General features: G+C 35.3%; 1 protein-coding gene across 2 annotated transcripts; it reads right to left on the bottom strand.

The window, feature by feature from the left end:
* Positions 1 to 392: 392 nt before the first annotated feature.
* On the bottom strand, positions 393 to 20,440 carry SPIB (Spi-B transcription factor). 2 transcript variants are annotated; one of them, XM_072425409.1, is made up of 6 exons: positions 20,299 to 20,440; positions 14,334 to 14,361; positions 10,666 to 10,753; positions 6,414 to 6,586; positions 5,371 to 5,515; positions 393 to 2,505 (listed from the first exon to the last, which is right to left on the bottom strand). In XM_072425409.1, the coding sequence occupies exons 1-6, from the start codon at positions 20,319 to 20,321 to the stop codon at positions 2,186 to 2,188; spliced, it is 777 nt and encodes a 258-aa protein (XP_072281510.1). In that variant the 5' UTR covers positions 20,322 to 20,440; the 3' UTR covers positions 393 to 2,185. The 2 variants fall into 2 exon arrangements, with proteins under 2 accessions (XP_072281510.1, XP_072281509.1); XM_072425408.1 differs by having other exon boundaries at positions 10,666 to 10,756; positions 20,299 to 20,439.
* Between the last annotated feature and the right edge of the window lie 1,656 nt (positions 20,441 to 22,096).

Raw genomic sequence — 22,096 nt, 5'->3', positions numbered from 1 at the left:
CATTACAATATGCATGAACAAGTCTGGGGTCAGTCCCCCATCCCCACGAACAGCACTCAGGATTTTATTTGCTTATGTAGTTAACTTCTTGCTGGCAAATTCTATTTCCAAAACATTTTCATCCTTTTACAGCTAAGGTGTTTCCTAAAGTAGCTACCACTACTAGTAGTGAATAATGCTTAAAGTAAAGGTGTGAGACAAAAGACCTATCCTTGCTTAGTGCAAGAATGTGCATTAATTTACAGATACTTATGTTAATTATCACAAAAATAAAGAGGTACTTGACTAAACTTGGCTGCAGGTTTAACCAACCAGAAGGCTGCTGCTTGCACAATGTTGTTAAACAAAAGCTTTTGTTTTCTTACTTATAAAAGCATCATTTAAAGGATACATTATATGTTTTAACACACATTTATTAAGTTTTGTGGAAAATAGAAAAAAAAGTGACTGACAATTTATATCTGTTTATATATTAACATACTTTTTTTCACAAATATATATACAATAACCTATTCTTTATTAAAATGGACATTTATAGAATTTTTACAACATGAAAATTTATAAAAACATTGAAAAAATGTTGCAGATATTAGTCATTACTAATCGTGTTACCTTGCTCATATACTGGCCCTTGTAGTAACTGTAGTTAACTGTGTTGAAGTTTGACAACTTGGTGATTTTTCACAAAAATAAAACAAATCCAAAAGCTTGCATCTCTGTGTGCTTCACCCACAGAACAAATTACAAATGCTCTTTGCCTAATGACCAGGTTCCATTCCTGCAACCTATTCGTTAAGCGAGGAGCTTAGGATAGACCTGGTCTGCAGCGCTGTGAGGGTGTAGCGCCTGTCAGTGACAAGTTCACTGACAGTTTGCAGACCGGGGATCATGGAGGAATGGGGAGGAGGAAGACAGGGGAGGAGGAAGACAGGAGATGACGGGTGGATGTACAGTGTACTCATCAAAGTGATTGGTTGTAAGTGCGGTTGATCGTTAAATAGGTAAATTGTTAAATGAAGATTACCTGTATACTTTTATTTTTATATGTACTCTTACAGTATAACAGATACAGCAGCCATATTGCAGACTTAATTCATATTTTCATAAATTTTGATTATTTATTCCCTGGAAAGCGATTTGAATCTTGTTAACAAAATTGTTTAAGCATTAATATCACTTTCCAAGTTCATCATATTTTGATAAGGAAATGGCTGTCAAATGTTATGAATTTTTTAAAAATTTAAAAGATTAATTGAAAAGTTATTAGTTTAACAATTAAATTGACCATAATATATGTTCAAAATCTGAATAGTATTTGTTTTATTGTTTCTGACATTCCTCATCTGCTCAATATGGAAGAATGGAAAATTCAAGAATTAAATGGCACCAGCCTAGAAGACAAACCTATACACACTAAGATACTAATTCCAAACAAAGAACAAAGTGTTTACAGGCAGAACTGGTCTTCAGTTTTGCACCTTCTAAACCTCCAGTAAAGAAACTAGGCAACTTAAGATGATCCATTACATTTTTGTCAAATTTTTATCTTCAGTTTGTGTGACTAAAACATATCTTACTCATCAGTAAAGCCAATATAAATTACTGATAGTTTAATTAAACTATCTACTGGATAAATGGTGATGCGTCAATGTGTTATTGTCGTTTATTTCTAAATACGAGGAATGTGTTTATTGTACATTTCACAGAGCAACACAGTTGTGCTGAATGCTGGAGAACATACTGGAACTGTGTCATATTGTATCTCCATAAAAGTTTGTGTAGCCTAATATTGTTCAATAGTACATAGAAGCCAGTGAATTAAAACTACTGGCGGTTTTAAATAGCAAAAGAGCAATTTAATTACATAAACATATCCAGTGACGTCATTCTTTTATTAAATTTAATTAATGTATCCTTAAAAAAAACATCTATTGTTGTAAGAGCCAGTGCTTTTAGTTTTCATGTACAATGTTCTCCAGGCCATCCACCACAAGTGAAGATCCATTGTCACAAATCTTGTTTCTTTCCTGCCATCCAACTATTAAATAGTAACAAAAAAAAGTCCCCTTCAGGTCATCATTCAATTAAGTTACTGATGTTGCAGTCAGTCAAATTTAGCTGATCATATAATGCCAACCTAACCTTTTAATGGGAAAAAAAAGTTGCAAGAAAGGTGTTGAATGGCTTAGGAGTGTGAGTGCATGGTGGCTTCCGTCTTCCTATCACCAAGCAACACACTGTCAAACTGATACGTCAGCTTCTTTTTGACTTTCCTGATTTCTCCAGTCTTGCCATAGTTTCTCAGAGCGCGAGCCATCTTCTGGTAAGTCATTTTTTTGCGGTTTCCTTTTTGTTGTCCCCATCGATGAGCAAGCAGTTCTTTGTGCTTAGATGAGAACTGGAAGGTCCCCCTCTCACGGTCTAGCCACCAGATGCAATCACGCATGTCTCCATTCTGCAAGAGTTCTAGAAGAAATTTGTACAGCCGAACCTTTTTACGAACACCTTTAACAAAGTAAAGATAATAAATTACAAAATTAGTATTTAGAATTTAGTGACTAAAGAAATAAAACAAAAAGAAATTGCATGTTTATACAAATAACATATCATAACGGAGGTTATCCACTATGCCTGAGCGGTAAGTGGGCCAAATCCAGTCGGTAGCACAAATACAGGCCACAGGAGGGAAACACATATTCTTTGCCTCCTTTAATACTTTGTAAATATTTTTTTTGCTGCCCCTGGGGGGAAAAAGATGCATTTAGATAATGTCTACCCACTTTGCTAGGTTTAGTGAAGCTATATATTTTGTTTAGGAAAAAATGTACTTTGCCATTATGGAATAGATACATGGTTAAAAGGTAGCTTGAAATATTAGGCTTTTTGCATCTGCAGTTTGGATAATTTCCCGTGTTTTTTGAAACAGATATCAAGAAATAGTAGGATTTAGGTTTCAAGCTCCCTGCAATCATCAATTAAATGTCAGTTGTTGAAACCCAAGTGTCATTTATATTTAAATCTGCTAGGGCTGAACAAGTCAAAAACTCATTGACATGACATGCAGATTCTACATATATTTGCGAAAAGGTGGGGCTCATTAGGTTGTTCCTGCATGATTGAGTGTTCCAGTTTTTTATTTTCCTCAAAAAAAATTTTGATCAATAGCCCAGACAAAGTCCACATTGTTGTGTGCTGTAGTGCTTTATAGAAGCCATATAATATACTGATTTATTGGAGCTTGATTTTGTGTATTGGTCTTAGATGATTTATGTGACAGCCATATAGTCATCACTTTTCCCTTTTTATAATTATTTTGCATGCAGAATAAAAGAGACATTGGCCAACCAGCTAAGACTGGCATTTGTTTAAAAGGTAATATTCATGATTTTTTTGCCCTGCAAAAATGACTTAAACTGATAAACAAAGGCTTTTTACATGGCTGTATATTAATTGTCTCCCTGCATTTTTTTGTTACCAGAAGCTCAAGAAAACACAGCAGTGTTACCACAATGTTGACAGCCTGTTGCACACCACTGATACCTAATGTGAGAGCTGGCAGGTTCAATCTGGTGCCTATGGGTGCCAGACTGTATATAAAAAAAAAATCCGAAGTACTAATTGTTATTTTTTTTTCTTTGGATGAAGCCAGTGTTAGGATCCCACTCACCTTCTTTGGTATGAATATGGATGATTGGGAACAAATTTGGATAATTCCACTTCACTAATGTGTACAACCTAAAGTTTTTTTATTTGTTAACTTTATCACTAAAAATTATTTGATGAAGCTGTTCAATAAGTGTAAAAATTACCTAAAAATTACCTAACATTCTAAAAAATGAAATAAGCTACTAACTTTCTTTTCCTTGTGCATCTGTAGAAGTAAAAGCTCAAGCATTGTTTTCACCCCTGCCCAGTGCAACTTTGCCAACAACAGAAAACCTTCCCACTATGTTCTGGGGAAGAGAACCGAGATGGAGTGCCATAGTCCTAAGGTGACAATGCTGTTCCTCTATAGATACTATACAGTCATTTAGCATGGTCACCCTAAGTCAAAATAAGGATAAGTAAACTGCACTCACTTAACTTATTTTTTTTTCCGGGATTGTAAATGGTGTTCTAAGGTTTTAAATATAGAGGAAGAAGGAAATAGGACACCTAGACTGATAATGTCATAAAGGTAACAATATATCTAAGGGTCATGTCAGATCTTTGGGGGCATTTTGCAATCAGAATCTAAAATTCAAACAGCAACATCACAAATAATATAGAGTTTGGGATTAAAAAGTGCAATTTTGGTTTTTGAAGATGACCCCAAACTATAGAGGGAATGAAGTAGCAGACTTGACAACTTGAATGCACTGCATTATTAAGCAGTTTATATGGCAAAGATTAACGTTGATAAATGTAACGGTATACATTCATGGGCAAAGGGATGAATCATACAATCTAGGGTGACTACAATTGTGGGAGTCTGGGTGTTGTGGTAGATCATAAAGACATAATCTTGCTCTTGAACCAAACATTTGTATGACCTCAGCCGGGATAAGCAGTTCGGTTTTATGTACCCATTTACAAGAAAGTTGTGGTGTGATGTTGCAGGACTGAAGATAGTGAAAATACATAAATGGTCCATATAGTGAACTTGGTGGAAAGCAAAATGAAAGGCCTCTTCACAGGAAGGGCTCTGAAAGAGTGGATCAAACTGCTGTAGGAAGTAATTCTAGTCAGTTATTGTAATAAAAAAAAAAGATGGATGCATTCTTAAATGCAATAGCTGTTCATAAATATTTAGAAATACTTAATTTTTATTGGGCAGGAGTTTTAGGGGGTGGGGGACAAATTTGCCTTTAGTCTGGATGAAGTATGGTTTTAGGTTTCTGTATATACAAGATTTTATTTTATTTATCAGTTAAACAAGATAGACTTGCGTCTTTTTCATCCCTTAATAACTTAGGTAGATTTGGGAAACGGGCTTACTTCCTAAAGACTTTGCTGGTGAGATCTCTGTACCTAATTTCCCCTCCCCTCTAATCAACTTTAAAAGAATAGTCTGATTTAGTCATAGAGTATTGTGCAAAAATGAGTCTCTTCCTTGTATAGCTTCAGCTGTAATTAAAGATGGTCTTTAAAGGAAGAAGCTACTGCTAGTCTTTTTAGGAGACATAAAATGCTCTGCAAATTTTGTGTCCTGATGCACCAGCTCTGAAATGTTTAGTAATGAAAAATAAAAGATATATAAAGAAAATATATATAAAGCAAGTAAAAAAACTTGTGAACCTAACAAATTCTAAACTGTGGTTCAAGACCAATACATTACCAAATACTTATGCAAGTTTATAATGTAGGTAAGAAATGATTTGGAATGAATACCTTGTTCATAGCAAACTTGAGAATCATCAGTGTCGCTATCAGACACTTCTAAATTTGGTATATCACCAAAGTCTTCTTCCTCAGACAGCGAAGGGCTGCTAACATTGCACATTAACTGATAGGATTGTGGGTAGGGATTCATTATCTGGGAGGAGGAAAAGTAAATATGCTCTAGTTTATACAACTTTTAATACATGACTGGGTTATATTAAATCAAGAGCAGATACTCAAAAAACTAAATTATATTCTTTCAAACACAATATGATTTCTGCAGAACAAGTGCAGCAGTGGAAACCTCCTGGAGGCAGTACGTTTCTCAAGATGACAAACGCTCACCCTGGCTTTTTCTACCATTGTTTAAAATAAATGAAATGTAGCACCTGCCCCAACAAAGCTACTTTCCTACAATGCATTGTTACATATTTATAAACCTCTTTTAGTCCGCTAAATATGTAGACCCAATATAGAGAACTCTGCTAATGCCAGATCAAAAATAATTAACTGTCATTCAAGCAGCATTCATGAGTGTCTAAAGCCAGAACTATCTGTGCTGTCCCAAAGAAAACTACATTTATTTCTACAATAGAAAATGTCAATTGAAATTTTAATTGACATCTTTCTGGTGGCAAAATTGGTAAAATTTAGGCCAGTCTAAATTGTCGATTCTTTTGTTATGGACCAAGTTTCAGTGGCGTTCCAACAGTGACAGTGGATGTTATGACACCAGAAACTCAATGTCAGTGATTCAGACTAGTGAAAGAATAACGCATGTACCAAGGACTGCAAAACAAATCACATTCCTCACTAGTTTTGTTAAAATCGCTAAGAATCCAGTTGCACAAATCACTCTACCCATGGTTAAATATGAAGCCAGTGGATCATTTAGATATTTGCCAGATCACTTGATTTTCCAAATTTCTCTGACCAAACATGCTTTCTGTAGAAAAAAGATAACTAAACTTTTCCCTACGTGCAATTTTATTTTAAACTGAAAAAGTTTGGACATTTAAGTTAAGAACTACTGTCATTATCTCCACCTTTACCTCATTACTGTACAAATCCTCAGGCATTGGGCATGGTGTTGGGCAGGGAGCTGTGCCATCTAGATTCTGACTGTAGTGAGAATAGGCATCCTGGGGATAAGGCACTTGGACATTCCAAAGAGGTGTAAGCTGATCATTCTCATTAACTTGTGGCTCCATCCAGTTTCCAAAGTCTGAAAAGATTAAAAGGGTCAATTGCCAGCAAACATACAAGCAAACTTTGGAACACAAAACAAATAGTCAGCTGCAATCTCACTTAGCCTCTTGTCCCAGTAGTTTTTCTAATTATTATACAGTCTGATTTATGAAATGAGTAACCAATCGCCCAACTGCATTAGCTTATAGCACATGTTTTAGAGTGCAATTAATCGAATGCTATTAATTGCAATTAAGGTGAAATTATTGGAATGCTATGTTTACTATTAGTACTGTTAGTTATCTTGTGATATTAAAATTATTTACTGTTACTTTTGACAATCAGGTCTCTGTATGTTTTACAGAACTGCAGCATTTTTAATCTTACCTGTTATGCACATTTTCTGTAAAAAAAGGGTTCTAGCTTAGAAGCTTAGCTTTCTCTTAAATGTATGTAAATATGTGCCATGTACCGTCTACTTGTGACAATCATTTTGCTACACCATGAAATGTGTTCAACTTTGATAACTGAACTTGATTTTAACAAAAAAGTGGTGAAAAACAAAAAATGACCAATTAAAAAAGTGTTTAAGCTCTCACTTTATGGCTCCCTATATGGTACTTCTATAGCAATTTGCATAAAAACTGCTAAGTGACAATTTTACAATCAGCTTGTGCTGATCAACATACAGCTGCTGTTGGGCAGAGCATTCAAACAGTGGTGTGCACAGAAGCAGTTACATAAAAATAAATTAAAAATTAACTTTTGGGTGAGGTAATTTACTGTCAAATAATTGTTACTTGTACAATATCAAAATATATTTTTTCATATGTCATTTTTTTACTTTTCTGACTTCTAAACTATACCTTACACTATGGCCCTGATTTATTAAAGTTCTCCAAGGCTAGAGAGAATACACTTTCACCAGTGAATCTGGGTAATCCAGCAAACCTGCAATGGATTTCCTAAAAGTCAAGCTATTTGTTAGCTAATGTTTTCAATCCTGGACCAGATCCAGTCCAGATTTGCTGGATCACCTAGCTTCACTGATGAAAGTGTATTCTCTCCAGCCTTGGAGAACTTTCATAAATCAGGGCCTATGTCAGATCAGATCCTATGCCTGTGTCAGATCAGATATGATCTTGCGTGCCCTTTGGAGACTCAAGTTAGATGGCCCTAATCTAGTGTCTATGACAGAGTTGGGACAAGTGAGGATTCCAATTTTCCTGGATCAGCCAGTGTTAGCCATTGTCTGCACTACCCTTCTTCTACCCAATGGACAGGCTAGGCTTGTCATGACATCTCAGTTAAATATAAAAACTGTGTTCGGTGATGCACAAATGGACAAAGTTGACGCATGCTTGCATTTCTGACTGCCCTTTGTGATTAAGAACACCTTAGGTCTGCTTATTGAATCTTCTTATAACAAGAAAAATGTGCAGGTCCATAGTACAGTTATATACTGTTTACCTGAAGACAGTGTGTAGCTTCCAGCAATTAATGGGTTAACTCGAGTTTATTTTAACTGTCCACACAGGGTTAATGAGATAATAGCACACAAAGATAACTGCAGTGCCTGTGAAAGAGTTCAGTTGCAGGGTGGAGACAGTAGTACCTTTGTTATACTCTGTCATTTATCTGCCAGCTACTCTTTTCCATACAGCACTCTTGCAAATTTCCTGAGGAATATTTGCATGTCATCTCAAGTCTTAAAAAAAGTGTTTGTATGTGTGCCAGATGCATAAAAATCTGCTTTGTAGCAGTAAGGTTGAAATGTCAGCTATTAAGGGTGAAGATGTTAGGAGGTCTACATAGTGTATATATATATATATATATATATATATATATATATATATATATATATACTTAGATGAACACAAGGTAAAAAAGGTAAAAAAAAGGGAATGTATGCATATCTTTATAAATAGAAATTCTAGTCAAGTGGTACTCATTAGTGCATACATTACAACAAATTGGAAAAATGTGAACTTTGCTTGCTGTTATGCTGCTGTGTAGTATTTATTTTTAGCGGTACCCAAATACATCTTGCCAATAGACAGCATTGCAAAAAAAAGTACAATCACCCATTTTGGTGTTTGAAACAGCTCCTTCAAATTATTTGTTCCTGTTTGTTTATCACAATATATTTCTGTCAAAGTCTACTAAAAAAAGTATGGTGATTGGTTTAGGCAACATAAAAGGCCTTTTTCAATTTTGTAAACATCTTCACTTTGGGAAAACTGCACAGTAATCTCAGTACAAGTCTTGATTTGATGCAGTATTTGGGTATGTTTAAATGTTTTAAACTGTTGTTTTATATTAGAAGTTTTACATTATTTATACAATCTTTATTTTACAAATAAACATTTAATACCTCACAAAGGATTCCCAGAGCGATATAGGTTATCCAAAATAGATAGCAATAGCAGTAGCTTGCTTGTTTGCTTTGATTGAGCATGACTTTGAACTGAACTGTCTAAAAAGGAACAAGGTATTTATTTGTTTGTAAAAGTGAAGAAGAATTCATAAATGACTATTTATATACTGCAATGAATCTGACATTCACTGAAACTTTCCCTGAGAAAGAATCGATTATTTACACCAGAAAATGTTTCAGTGAATGTCAGATTCACCACTTTAAAAAAAGACCTTTGTGTTTTTGTTTTCTTTTTTTAAATATATGAAATGTGATGAGACAAAAGGAAGAAGTTTCACACAAAAATATAATCATTACAGTGTTTACTAAAATAAAGATGGGTAAGTATTGCATATACAAAATTTTAGTGCTGTATTGTAAACTGCCAGGCGTACAAAATGATAGAGACCCTCCGTTTGTCACCAAAGGTGCAGCCCAACCTATGATGGATGATTTTCTGTATACTCTGGTGGGGGCATGGCATCCACTTGCTAAGTGGAAATACCAGATAAAGGAGGGAGCATGCATGGAAGTCAACTTCTAAGTTAGATGCTATGAGGAAAGTTGGTATGTGTATCATGGACATTTTATCTTTGTCATGTCTCTCTGACTGGACTGTGAGCCCCCATCATTCTGGTTATTTTCATGAAAGATTTTAATGATTTCTGTGCTTATGTGCCTTTTCATTTATCCCTTTACTATATTGGTTCTCCAACTTTTTGGCAACAGCAAAACAATAAACAATTTATGGCCTGACTGCTATTTTTAGAGATGAATGTTTACAAAATCCTAAGACTGTGCTGATAAATTGTATTACACTGTGACTAGAATATTACACTTACACATTGTTGGAGTGTTGTTTTCCAGTTTTATACCACCAGTCAGTAATATAAGAAGTTTAGCACTGTGATGAATAACTGTCATGTAAACTAGAGAGTCCCCTACATTTCTGCTTCCTTACAGGTCCGCTTACGCTGCCTGTGTTCACTACCTTCTTAAATTACCTACTTTAGGTATGTGAAAAACACACTTATAGGGGCAAAGTTAGAAATACTTACCCTTTCCTTGGCATGGTTAGGTGTAATGAATTGTCCTTCCAGAAAAAGTAAAAAAATATGAAGTAGGTGAATTCTAGCAAGAGGACATACCAGTCTATTGGAAGTGCACCCTTTTTCAAGATTTCACCTACTGTGCATTTTCATAGGACTCCACAGGACTACCTGGAAGGTTGGTGCTTTACCTATGCTGAGAAAAAAACTTTACTTAATTGGTGCATCCTTACTGCTTTTACTTTCTGGAGCTAAGAGAAGATTCACTTATTCAGTACACAGCTTATGGTAGTTGAAAAGACTGTCATTCCCATATGAAAAAATGGTGCACTAAATTTGCTACCATAAGGTGTTGTCTCCAAATCAGATATCCAGCATAGCCTAACAATGCTTAAACTAAAACACTGTAGACCATTCCTGTTGATGCATCTTCCTGCAGAGGCAAAATGCATGAACATGCAATGTGTGGAATGCATGGAAACAACATCCTGTATGTTGCAGTTTTAACCTGCATTTTTTAGCCATTTTTTTAGATTATAGCCTAGAAACATGGTAAAAAGGGTTGATGTTATGCTATTGTATGCATTTTAAATGCATATGATATTGTTTAGCCCCGCTAATGTGCCTTTAAGAATGCAGATAAAACATTACCTATGTGTTCCTCAGCCTCTGTAGACTGTGAGAAATTATTCAGATGTTTTGGAAACGTTTCTGGTTCCTGAAGCAATATATCTGTATACTGCTGAAAGAAAAAGCCAGTAAAAAAAAAGTTAGAATTGCCAAACTATAATATATACCATATATATTGACAAATTTAAAACGTTTTACAGAAATAAAACTCTAACAAGAACAAACAAACTTAATCATCCATTTTTCTTGCATAAAATTTCGTAAAATAAATTTCTTTACTTTACTATCACTTCATTTAGTTCTTAGAGTTTAAAGGTATGGAGGAGCTTGGGCTGGTGCATCCTAACTTCATGTTGTGGAGCTTGCCTCAGATTTTTGCAGAATCCTCCTTGCTGGCATCTATGCAGTTTACTAAACAGAACTGGTCACTCTGCAGGGACAAATATCTCCTTGAGTCCCCCCAAATCTTTACTTACATCATTTCTTTACAACCCTCAGAGATCCCGGATAGTTTGACACCAGGAATAATTCAAACTTGGTATACCAAGCAAATATTTTGTTTTCGGCAATATATCAAACCTGGTCAGTATAGAGTTGCTCACAATCTGCTACAAAATTTTGAACCCCGTTCCTCTGCTATTTTTAGTTACCTGCAAATTGGACATTTCACCCAGACCCAGACACAAAATTTTACTTTCTCAGCCTCTACACAATTTGAGCAAGAATATGCTGGGGTGCCCTCCCGCAGGGGTCTAATTTCTGAAATCTATCAAATCCTGAATACAGAACTGGCAGTGCCGTTTATCAAACATGCAAATATGCGTACAAAGATCTCATGCACTGGTACTGGACTCTCAACAAGCTGCGTGCCATATACCCCTGATACCCTGCAATAATCTGTGCTGCAGATGTGGATCTCAGGTTGGAACGCTCTTTCACATTTTTTTTGCTTTCAAGCTTACTTTAATGGGCAATTCAACCAAAACTGATATATTATGTTTTAATAGATATTTTACTTTAAAAAAAATCCAAAAATTTATTTGGCATCTATCCCCTTTAACTATTTATATCTGGAACCTTGTATACCTTGTTTATATTGGAGGATCTGTCTATGAATTGGTTCTTATATTTTGTGTTAGGCAATTTCAAAATTGGGTGTTTTATTTTTTTTTTTAGACAAAGCAGTATTATACATACAAACCAATAGTTATAATCCTACAGAAAACAAAATAACTTGTAGTTTCACCACACATACATTCGGGGTGTCATAACACATTTTTGTTTATCGTAAATAAAAGTAAAAAGCTGTTAGGAAAGAAATGGGAGAAAATGGGGGTGGGGGGGGGGGGGGGGAGGGGTAAGAAGTATAGTACTGGATACATTTAATGACCAAAAGGCAATGATAGCAAGTAAATTAGGAGGAAGATTCTACATCTTCAGTTGGAGTTTGTGATGTAAACTGTAATCTGTGGTGATACAGAACTGGATCAAATACAACCAGGTTTGCGTGAATTTCTCTGGGTGTTGTATTTTTTATAAAATGTGTCAAAATATAGCAGTGTGTTTTCAAAGTATAAGGACAATGAAAACTTTTAATCAGTGATGGAAATGTATAGAAACTTTATTTAGGTAAGTACACCAAATATTATTTATTCACCAAAATGGCGGCAAACAATTAAGACAGATACTAAAGCTCAAAATACAATAGCCCAAAATTTGCTTACAAACAAAAGCTGTTTGTTCACTTTGTTCCTATGCTACATGAAATGTTCTTGGATCCTGATTACAATGATGTGGACTTTGTGTTAAATCTGACTTCCTGTGGGACCCCAAATGAGGTCCTTAAACCCTTATTTTCTTTTTTTTTTTTTTGTTTTGTTTATACTTATGATTTGTACCTTGGATTTAATTTCATGCTAATAGTGATTTAAATGTTCTTTTTGCCCCCGTTACCCATATCTTTCAATATCTGTACACTGTTGCTTCTTTTTGAAAATTAATAAATAAAGATTGTTAAAAAAGCTGTTTAGCTGAAGACAAACGTATTGGAAACAAAACTTACACAAAGTGTGTCAAACAGTCAGATTATTCCAATATAAAAATAGGAAACCTGGATAAGCCGTTAGACACAATCTAGTTTCTAGTTTGTTTTTAAATTTGAAACCATAAGGACCCCAAGAGTATACTATCTGCACCATACTTTACCTTTCACCTAGAAGTCTAAACGACATTTGACTAAGACAAAGTACACACATCAGATGATTCTCGGCCAATACAAGATGTCAGGCTCGTCTCGGACGAGAATCTGACGTGTACAGAGGTCATCTGATGTAGTTCATGGCAGATCATGGACGAAAGAAGATGAACGACAGCTCCTTCTCCCCGTTCCCTCTCCATAGAACAGAACAGCGCTCTTTCATTCATATTTCAGTCGTTTGTCACTGGAAATGATCATGAAAGATTGTTTCCAATGTCAATCAGCGAGCATGTGTGCGTAGCCCAAGCAGGGAATTCTTGGTGTTAGAAGATGCAGATTAGAATAATAATGGCACAAAAGCATGGTATTTGCTCCTATTTTCATTTTCATCTTGACCCTACATTTCAGGCAGTCTAGAAACAATTTAACCACTGGAAGAAGTTTTTTTCACCCAACATGCATATCTATTATTTAGTACAAAGTAAATGTTTCATTGTACAGCAAGATCATCAAGATTTTTATCTTAGATTTTGAATTGAATCAGGGGCCTTTATGGTTTAGCACTATTTAAAGGTATATAACTATAACAAAAAAACATTTTTTTTTTACTTTTGTCAAGAATGTTAAAGGTTAGGATCCTTGTCAGATCCTAACCTTTGTACATTGTTTTTCATAAAAATTTATTTTACAGTATAATAAAGTTTGAAACACAAAATCATGTCAAAATAATTAAAAAAAATGTATTAAATTTTTAATATATATATATATATATATATATATATATATATATATATATATACACACATATATATTATACTCATACTATTATAATATTCTGTAAAATAAATTTTCATGGAAAACAGAATACTGCTTTTAGACATAAATATTTGTATTGCATTCAATACAGTTATTTTTTATTGAATGCAATACAAAATAATTTGAAATTCTCACTGCGTCCCCGATGCATTGGCCGCACGCACCGACGCCACCGGGAACTCCCCCGTGACTCATCAGATGCAGAGGACGATGGCCGGAGGAAGCGAGGAGACGGACGAAGGAGGATGCTGACGGATCAGATAATGTTATATTTACTATTGGTTTTCACTGTTTTAGCTACCCCGAGTGTGACTAGGAGTTACCGCTTTCAGCATCTTTTTTTTTTAACCCAAGTCACACTCGGGGTAACCGCTGGGGAGGTTAATATCTTAATAATATCCTCTTTTGGTCTGCTAAATATACCATATTGTGGTAAAAGTACAAGTTCTAGCATACAGAAAATACAAATGTACCTTACCTCTTCTTGCGTTTTTTACTGCTACATCCATTACTGTTCAAAATATCAATGAACTTTGACAGCTGCCCACAAAAAATGAAGGCCTTTGTGGTAAACACATACCCAAGAATGGTAAATAGTAATGTCCCTGATATACTGCATCACAGGCTTGTAAAGTACCTATATTTAAAATATATTGTGAAATAAAAAAATACTTACCGGGCAATTAAATGGAAGATTGTCAAATCTGTGGGGAAAAAAATATATAAATGGTTAGGCTAGCATGTCTTATTAATTTAAAATTTTACAGATAACAATCAAAATGTATCTATTTGAAAAAGCATGTATTTTGCATATGTCTTTTCTTTTCTTTTGCACAGAATGCCTGTTTGTAGTTAAATGTCAAATGTAAGGGGGTGAGAGCTTACATAGATGTCCCACAGGGCCCAAAATTTATCTAGACAATTGTACATACAGGCCTTCAGCTGTTTCATAAGTTGTACACCTTTGATACGACATACAAGGGCCCGGGCACAGCAGGGGGTGCGATGACTTCCAATTTTTGTCAATGAGGCATCTAGCCGCAGTTAGTATGCTAGCCATCAGAGGCTTACTTGGTTTGGAGAGCTCACGAATGGGCAACGCTAATAAGTGGGTGAACAGATTCAAGGTAATGGGTACCCCGAATATTTCTTCCAGAAGGCCATTACTGCTTGCCGGTAAGGAGCTATACATAGGCACAACCAAAAGATGTGATGCAATGTACCTACCCCAGAGTTGCATCTCCAACAGAGGTTTCTTGTGGTAAGAAATATCAGATGCAGCACTTCTGCGTTAAGGTAGAAATGCGTCAATGCAATGCACATGCTCTCTTTGTAGATGGTACATAGAATGAGCTTTTCCGAGCTTGCTGGCATGTAATTTTTCACAGATCATGTGGAAGCTCCCTGTCCAGGACCTGCATCTGCAGGTCACTGTGCTTTGCAATAGGAATGACTAAGTCATTTTGCAAGACCTGATAGATTATCTACCAGATACCAATATCAGATTCCTCTGTGAGGGTCCCCCTGCAGAAATTCTTTTGAAGAAAGTGAGAAGAGGGAAAACCAAATCTTTAGTTAAAGTCTGAGCATAGTGTCTAATATGCAGGTAACTGTGGAATTTGATACTAGGACCTTCAAATTTCTGTTGGATCTCCAACAGTGGTCGTGTTCAGGGATTGACTATCAGACCAAAATGAAAGAGCTATTGTGCCAAGGGCAAGCTATCTGGTGCGTAGTGCTATCCAGGATTCCTGGAGTGTATAGAAGGATGTGAGTAATGATGCTGCAGAGGTCAGTGTAAATGTATTTTTGCATTAAAATCAAATGTGTCTTGTAAACTGTATTGAGCTGGTTTCCGACACTGGACATGAAGTACTCCATAGCATAGAGTTGGGGTGGATAGGTGCCATACATTTTTCAAGTTCCATCCAATGGTTAAACAACTGTAGGGCTGACCAGAGGACAGTTTTCTTAGATGTGTGTCATAGTATTTTTTGTAGTCAGTCTGGGACCTCCAGACTCCCTGCACTATGAAGCCTGCAGCCGTTTAAGCATCTTTTGCAAAATGGGCACTGGAAGGGTAGAGGTGAAGAGGTGAAGAAATTTAGGTAAGACAGATTTCTTCATCAGGGCTGTGCCCAAAAAAAGAGATCATGGGAGACTTCCATCTCTTAAGGAGAACTGTAATCTCTCTAAAAAGTGGGACATATTTGCTTTTGTAAAGGGTATGATAGGTCAGAGGCAAGTGAATCCCTAAGTATTTAAGTGATTCAGTCTTCCAATGACATGGATACTGGGACTAAAGTTGCTGGCCGAGACTAGCAACTAAATTTATACGGAGGGCCTCGGTTTTAGTTGTCCTAATTTTTTATTCAGAAAGGCTTATCCAGTACCTTATGTAGATTGTACGTAGATTGTGTAAAGTTATGAGGATTAATGAGAGTTAGAAGTACATCATCCACATATAAGGCTATGAAGAGTGGTTGGTTTTATTAGCTACTCCTGTAATATCAGTTCCTTCGTTTTGTCTATGGCTCTGTGCATAAGGCAAACAGCAGCAGGGAAAGCAGGCAACTTTGCCTAGTACCATTCTGGATCGTGAACATTGGGGAGTTGGAATGTGGAGTTTTTAGCTTTTTTTTTCATTTAAATAATTTTATTTGATTTTGAAAACATTTTAAACTTTTTTTTTTTACTATCATGAAAAGGCTGATAAACTGCTCTGTTCATTATTAAAATGATTATTTGTATTTTTTATAATTATTATATATTTTTAATAATTATATTTATATATTTTTTTTAATAAAAAAATTATAAAATATATTATTATTAAAAAAAAGCATTATGTGAGAGACAGATTTTCCTTAAGGAGATATCAGAGATATATTAGATCCATAATGTCATCTTTGCACTCTGTTGATGATGATCAAATGCAAATTGTGCTTGATCAATTTCAACCCAAGGCAGGGGTACTAACTGCAGGAGAGACAATAATTATTACATTAACTGCTTTATCCTGTTTTATTGACAATAAATTTAGTAACAGTTTTCAAACATACATGAGAGTTACATTCAAAAGCAGCAATCTAAGATTTACGCACACCTGAGATGTTGATCTCTGTTTGAATAACTTTCTCTTCTTTTTGACAATGACAATCTGCCAGTGTATTTTATTTATAAAAGTTTGTACAAAAAAATGCTTACAGTAAATAACGTTGAAACCTTGATATCATCATCAAAATATATAATTTACTTATGTTTATTTTGAATGTAATTGAATCGCCATGGGACAACACTTTAATAAATAAGGTCGTTGTCCATTTAAGATGGAGCCTTGCATAGTATCCTAGGGTTACGCAGACCTTGTGGCTTTGTGGTCAGTCTTTGCTGAGCCCTGTTGTTCAGTTTCCTCTTTCCTCAGAAAATTATTGTTTTATGAATGTCAGCATCTTGTGTTTGGTTCTCAAATCTTTGAGGCACCATTTCATATAACTGCTTATGTATACGCTCTGTTGGTCAAACATGTACTGCTGTAGTCAGAATGGCAACACTTTAGTGCATAATTTATTACGCCCCCTTACTCGTGACCATAAAATGTAATATTCCACTCACCCACAATGGCTCTCTTTCTGTGCATGTCACTGTCTCGGGGGACACTATTTGCATAACAGGGAAAGGACATTGCTACGGAAGTTACAGCAAACAATTCTATTTCCACACAATAAAGTATGAGACATAGGTAACATTTACTGTATGTGCCAAAGAGGAGGACATATGATGCCTAAAGTCACCCTAAAGTATAAATCCAGATTAAATTACCCAAAGACCTTGGTCATTGATATGACTGCAACTACTAAGGCTTAATCTGCTCAACAGTTTCTAGCTATTTTCCACATCATTGAGCATTATTAGAGGGCCTAACTCTTGCTGCTGCATTTTTATATACTTTGTTCAGAACAGAAATGTAGAGTAGTTCCTTTTTTCAGGGAAATAAGCCACTTAGCAATTCCCAAATGGCTGTGTATAATTCATAATTCAAATATTAATTATGAACTACCTTTTAGAGAACAGCTATTCTTTCCAACAAAGTTAAGTATGAGCCAGCGTTATAATCTACTTAATGTACTGAATATTTCTGCTCAGGAAGTGGAATAATTTTTTGTTTGGAAAATTTAAGTTAGGTGTCTACTTATGCAAAAACTATAAAAACATATGTCCAATCCCAAAATACATCACAGTTGGACTGAGTTCAGTTCAGTATCTTTTCTGAGACTGCTGCATTCTCATACCCTGTTTAACAAAGTAGGAAAGCTGTTGGAACTTTCCGTAAACTAATTTTGTATGTGATGTCTGCAGTCTTTTTACAGAAAAGGTAAACTGCCCAATTGTCAAAACTGATTTTAGAGCCTGTTTACGCAAAAGGGAACAAGACAGGAAATCAATACTATTTATACAGCTTGATTCCACCTTCTTTATTGATATAACATTAATTAGAAATCAGTGAATGGTATCAAACTTGATCCTCAGAATACAGCTCAATACACATAGTTTTGGTTGCTAATAGCTACCAACTAACATTACCTTTAATGCTGTATATGTTTTACTACTAGAAATATAATATGCTAGATACAAATATACCTTAACTCTACATACAGCTTCCATATATATTTGTATGTATCTAAGACGTCGGTTTTTATTTAGTAATAGAAGCAAATATTATAGGTTATGTGTATTGACTAGCACAGCTGATTGCTGTGGAATTGTGTACTGTTTTGTGCACTTAGCAAATGACCCCTCCCTTTGTGCACCAACCATTCGAGGTTTACTTTGCTACCACTATCATTATTTCTCTCTATATAAACTTTTTCCACTGATAAATAATCAATAAATCCACTGTCTTGATTTTAGATGCTGCCTTAACCAGTCAATGACAGGTGTTGTTCTACAAAGGTCACATCAACATATGTGTTTTTATTGTGTGGTTTCCTATAGACTGTCTGTATGATCATTTTAAGTGGGGTCAAATTGGGGGCACTTTTAATAGAGTATTGGGTAACTGGATCTGTTTATTCAAATTCATTTTTATTTATTATTTAGGTCAAAAATGTTGGCTTTCCAGCACTGGGATAACCATCTTCATTTTACTTTAAGTCAAATGCAATTAGCCAATTTTAAATGGTAAACTGTAGTTAACAGCAGAATACAGCTCATTAGATACAAATGATAATGGCAGTGCAGCAAGGTATAATTTTAGTTTCACAATAAACTTTTAATTTCTGACCAAACTATAATCAGTAATCAGTATAATGAGTATGGAATAAAGGAGTTTATTTGACATTATAATACTTTCTGTGCATTTATACAATGCATTTTGCCATATCAAGTTACATTTCAGTCAAAAACTTTCTTGTCATCACCTTCCCCAACTAAATTTGTCTTTGTTTAAAAATCAATATTTTAGGAATCATTAATGAGTCGTATAAAATTCATTATCTGCTTGAAAAAGACACTGTACTAAGAGCAATCATTAATATTGAAGTGAAAGAAATATACTTCATTCATCAAATACACTGGTACCATTAAAATAATATTATGACCAAGGTAATTTGACAATCCATAGTCTTTTTTCATTGGTAGGAGCCACAAAGATTCATTACAATGTGATGATCATAAGGGCAAAGAAAACATTTTCAGTGTTACTCCAACCTTATCTGAAGTATGAAATTGCAATTTTATTTTTACTAATTTTTCTCTTGTTATTAGTCGATATTGCATCAGGGGAATATGTAATAACGTGAATAATCCTTGTACAATTTCCCGTGCAGGTAAAAAGAATGGCTGCAATCCTCTGCCACTTCTATCCACATAAACGTTTTCAGAATATGCAGAGGATGTGTACCCATCAGAACCTCTAACCTGGCAAGAGATTTTTTACTGTGTGTACAATTCCAGAAGTCATGACTACAGGGTCTAAGTCACCCTGTTGGATGTTCATTTTTTTAATGTATGGAAAATACAGCAGAAGGAGTGAGACTCCATGAGAATTATCTATTAAGAGAATAATTATTAAGGGGATCTTATCAGGAATCTCTAAAATAAATAATTTGCTGCTGAGGTTGCTGAGACTTATGAAGAATCTGCTAATGATCCAGTAGAAAAATAATTTGACCTGGTGAAATATGTATGTTTTTTCTAGTGTAATACATCATATATATATATATATATATATATATATATGTATGTGTGTGTGTGTCAAAATATGTATTACAAATCTATTTACTTCAATCTATAACAGATAAATAATAACAGAGACACAGTAATAGTTATGCACTGCAGTTCCTAAAATTGAAAGTGTAAACTTATTTTAAATATAGGGGTGACAGTCACCTACTGCTCATACTACAAGATCTTTCATACATGCCACATGGGTGATGTTCACAGCCACAGTTATGTTATCAAAACTAAATATTTACATTATAATCTTTAATCCTAAATGTTCTTTAAACCTACTTTTTAATTTGGGTGCAAATTACCATATCTATTTCTTTCTGATTATGTTTTAGGACTTTTTACTTTTCATTTATTAAAAAGCTACATAAAAAAAAACAAAAATTAGCTATGACTAGTGTGTGTTGACTTACCTAAGTGAGTCAAAACTGAGCATCTTGGGACAGGACAAGTAAGCCTTCACAAAGAGGTATCCTTCCTTCTACAGAATGGTTAGGAACTGTTGTATCAATGATCACTTTGTGGAAACTCTTTCAGTTTTAATGTGATCATCTCTGTCTGCAACTGTTTAAAAGTTTGCCTTGGTGGGAGGGGAGAATGACCTAATGTTAGAACTTCCCCATGACAGTTGCAATAGAGGAGGAGACAGGTTTCACAACATCAGCATTAGGTATCATTGCAATACTTAAGAATAATCTTGAGAACAGCTGTTTTAAGACTTTAAAAAAAATCATAATAATGAGCGTGTTTTTAGCACAACTGTAATTGTTAGAAAAAATATACATTTTTAAACAATTAACATAGTGGACCAATAAACCTGGCATGGCAACAGTAGGTTGAATACCTTGCAAACTTTCTTACAGGGGAGAATTGGGATGGTTGCTTTTTAGGCTAGAGGTCTTAATTAGAGAAATGTCCTGTTGCCCATTCAGAGCTTTAAGCTACATACACACTTCCAATTATTATCGTTGGAAAACGAACGACGAACGTTCATGCACGATATATATGAACGATCGTATAGCACCGATCCTGCACATAGAGTTAACGACACGATCGTTCAAAGATATTGTACACACAATAGATACGATCGTTTGAGCGATAGAGGAACTATGTGCACGACAGGAAAGTGAACGGACGTTCGTTCATCACGCATGCTCAGACCATGGACGATCAATGAACGACCGTACACACGAACGATGTTCAACGATCGTCGCCCAATCCGATCCGTCGGTCCGGTCGTTCGTTTCCAGCGACTTTCCTCGTTCGTCGGCGTCGTTGGTTACTTTTTTACGAACGATTTTTTGCCCAATCGATCGTTCGTCGTTCGATTGGAACGATAAAAATTGGAAGTGTGTACGCACCTTTAGTCAGTAAATCTGACAGGGTAAATCATTGCAGTTCTGACAGGCCATGTGACCAAATGCTAAGGCACACAAAACAAGCTGTGCAAACACAAACCATGCTGTGCATTGTATTGCTCCCACTGTCTGATGTTTGGTTGTTAGTACAGTAAGTACTGTGATTACAGATTTGTTTCTAGCTGTGTCAATTCAGCAATGATAACCTGCAGACATGTTTCCGGGTATTTTACTAAGGTACTAATGTGTCTGCAGACATATTCCTAGCTATGTTAGTGATTGGGACTACAGAAATATCTTTGGCTGTGAAAGTACAGTACTGATTGTGACTACACACGTTTATGGCTGTCAGTTTATGGAAGTCAGTATGGTACTGATTATATCTCTGGGACATACACCTGGTCATTTCAGAACAGTACGATTTGTGACTCAAACATGTATCTGGCTGTGGTATTACATCGCCAATTGTGTGTGTGGGCAGGCTGTGCAAGTATAATACTGTATGTTTCTGTGAACATGTCTCTGTGAACTACTTTTTTTTTTAAATTTAACCTACCAGACTGCATACTGCATATTTGTCTTTCACATGGAGTATTACTTTAATGTGTATTGACCTCAGCATAACATAACATTTTTGAAGGTCAAACCAGATATAGTATGGGAAGTTGAACAAGGAAACATTTCACAATTCTTAAAGCAATACAGAGTGGTGACATTTATATCGCAACCAAACTGGTAAAGACTGGCAAACTGGTACTAATTCAGCCCCAGCCACAACTACTAGATTCAGGGATCTTCTTCGACTTCCTGCTGTCGAATTTACCAATTTAGGAATTTAATTATATAACACTAG

This window comes from Pyxicephalus adspersus, chromosome 11, assembly GCF_032062135.1.
Source record: "Pyxicephalus adspersus chromosome 11, UCB_Pads_2.0, whole genome shotgun sequence".
Classification (NCBI taxonomy): Eukaryota; Metazoa; Chordata; class Amphibia; order Anura; family Pyxicephalidae; genus Pyxicephalus; species Pyxicephalus adspersus.
Note: the sequence above shows the minus strand (reverse complement) of the source record. Positions and strands in the feature narration are given on the sequence as shown.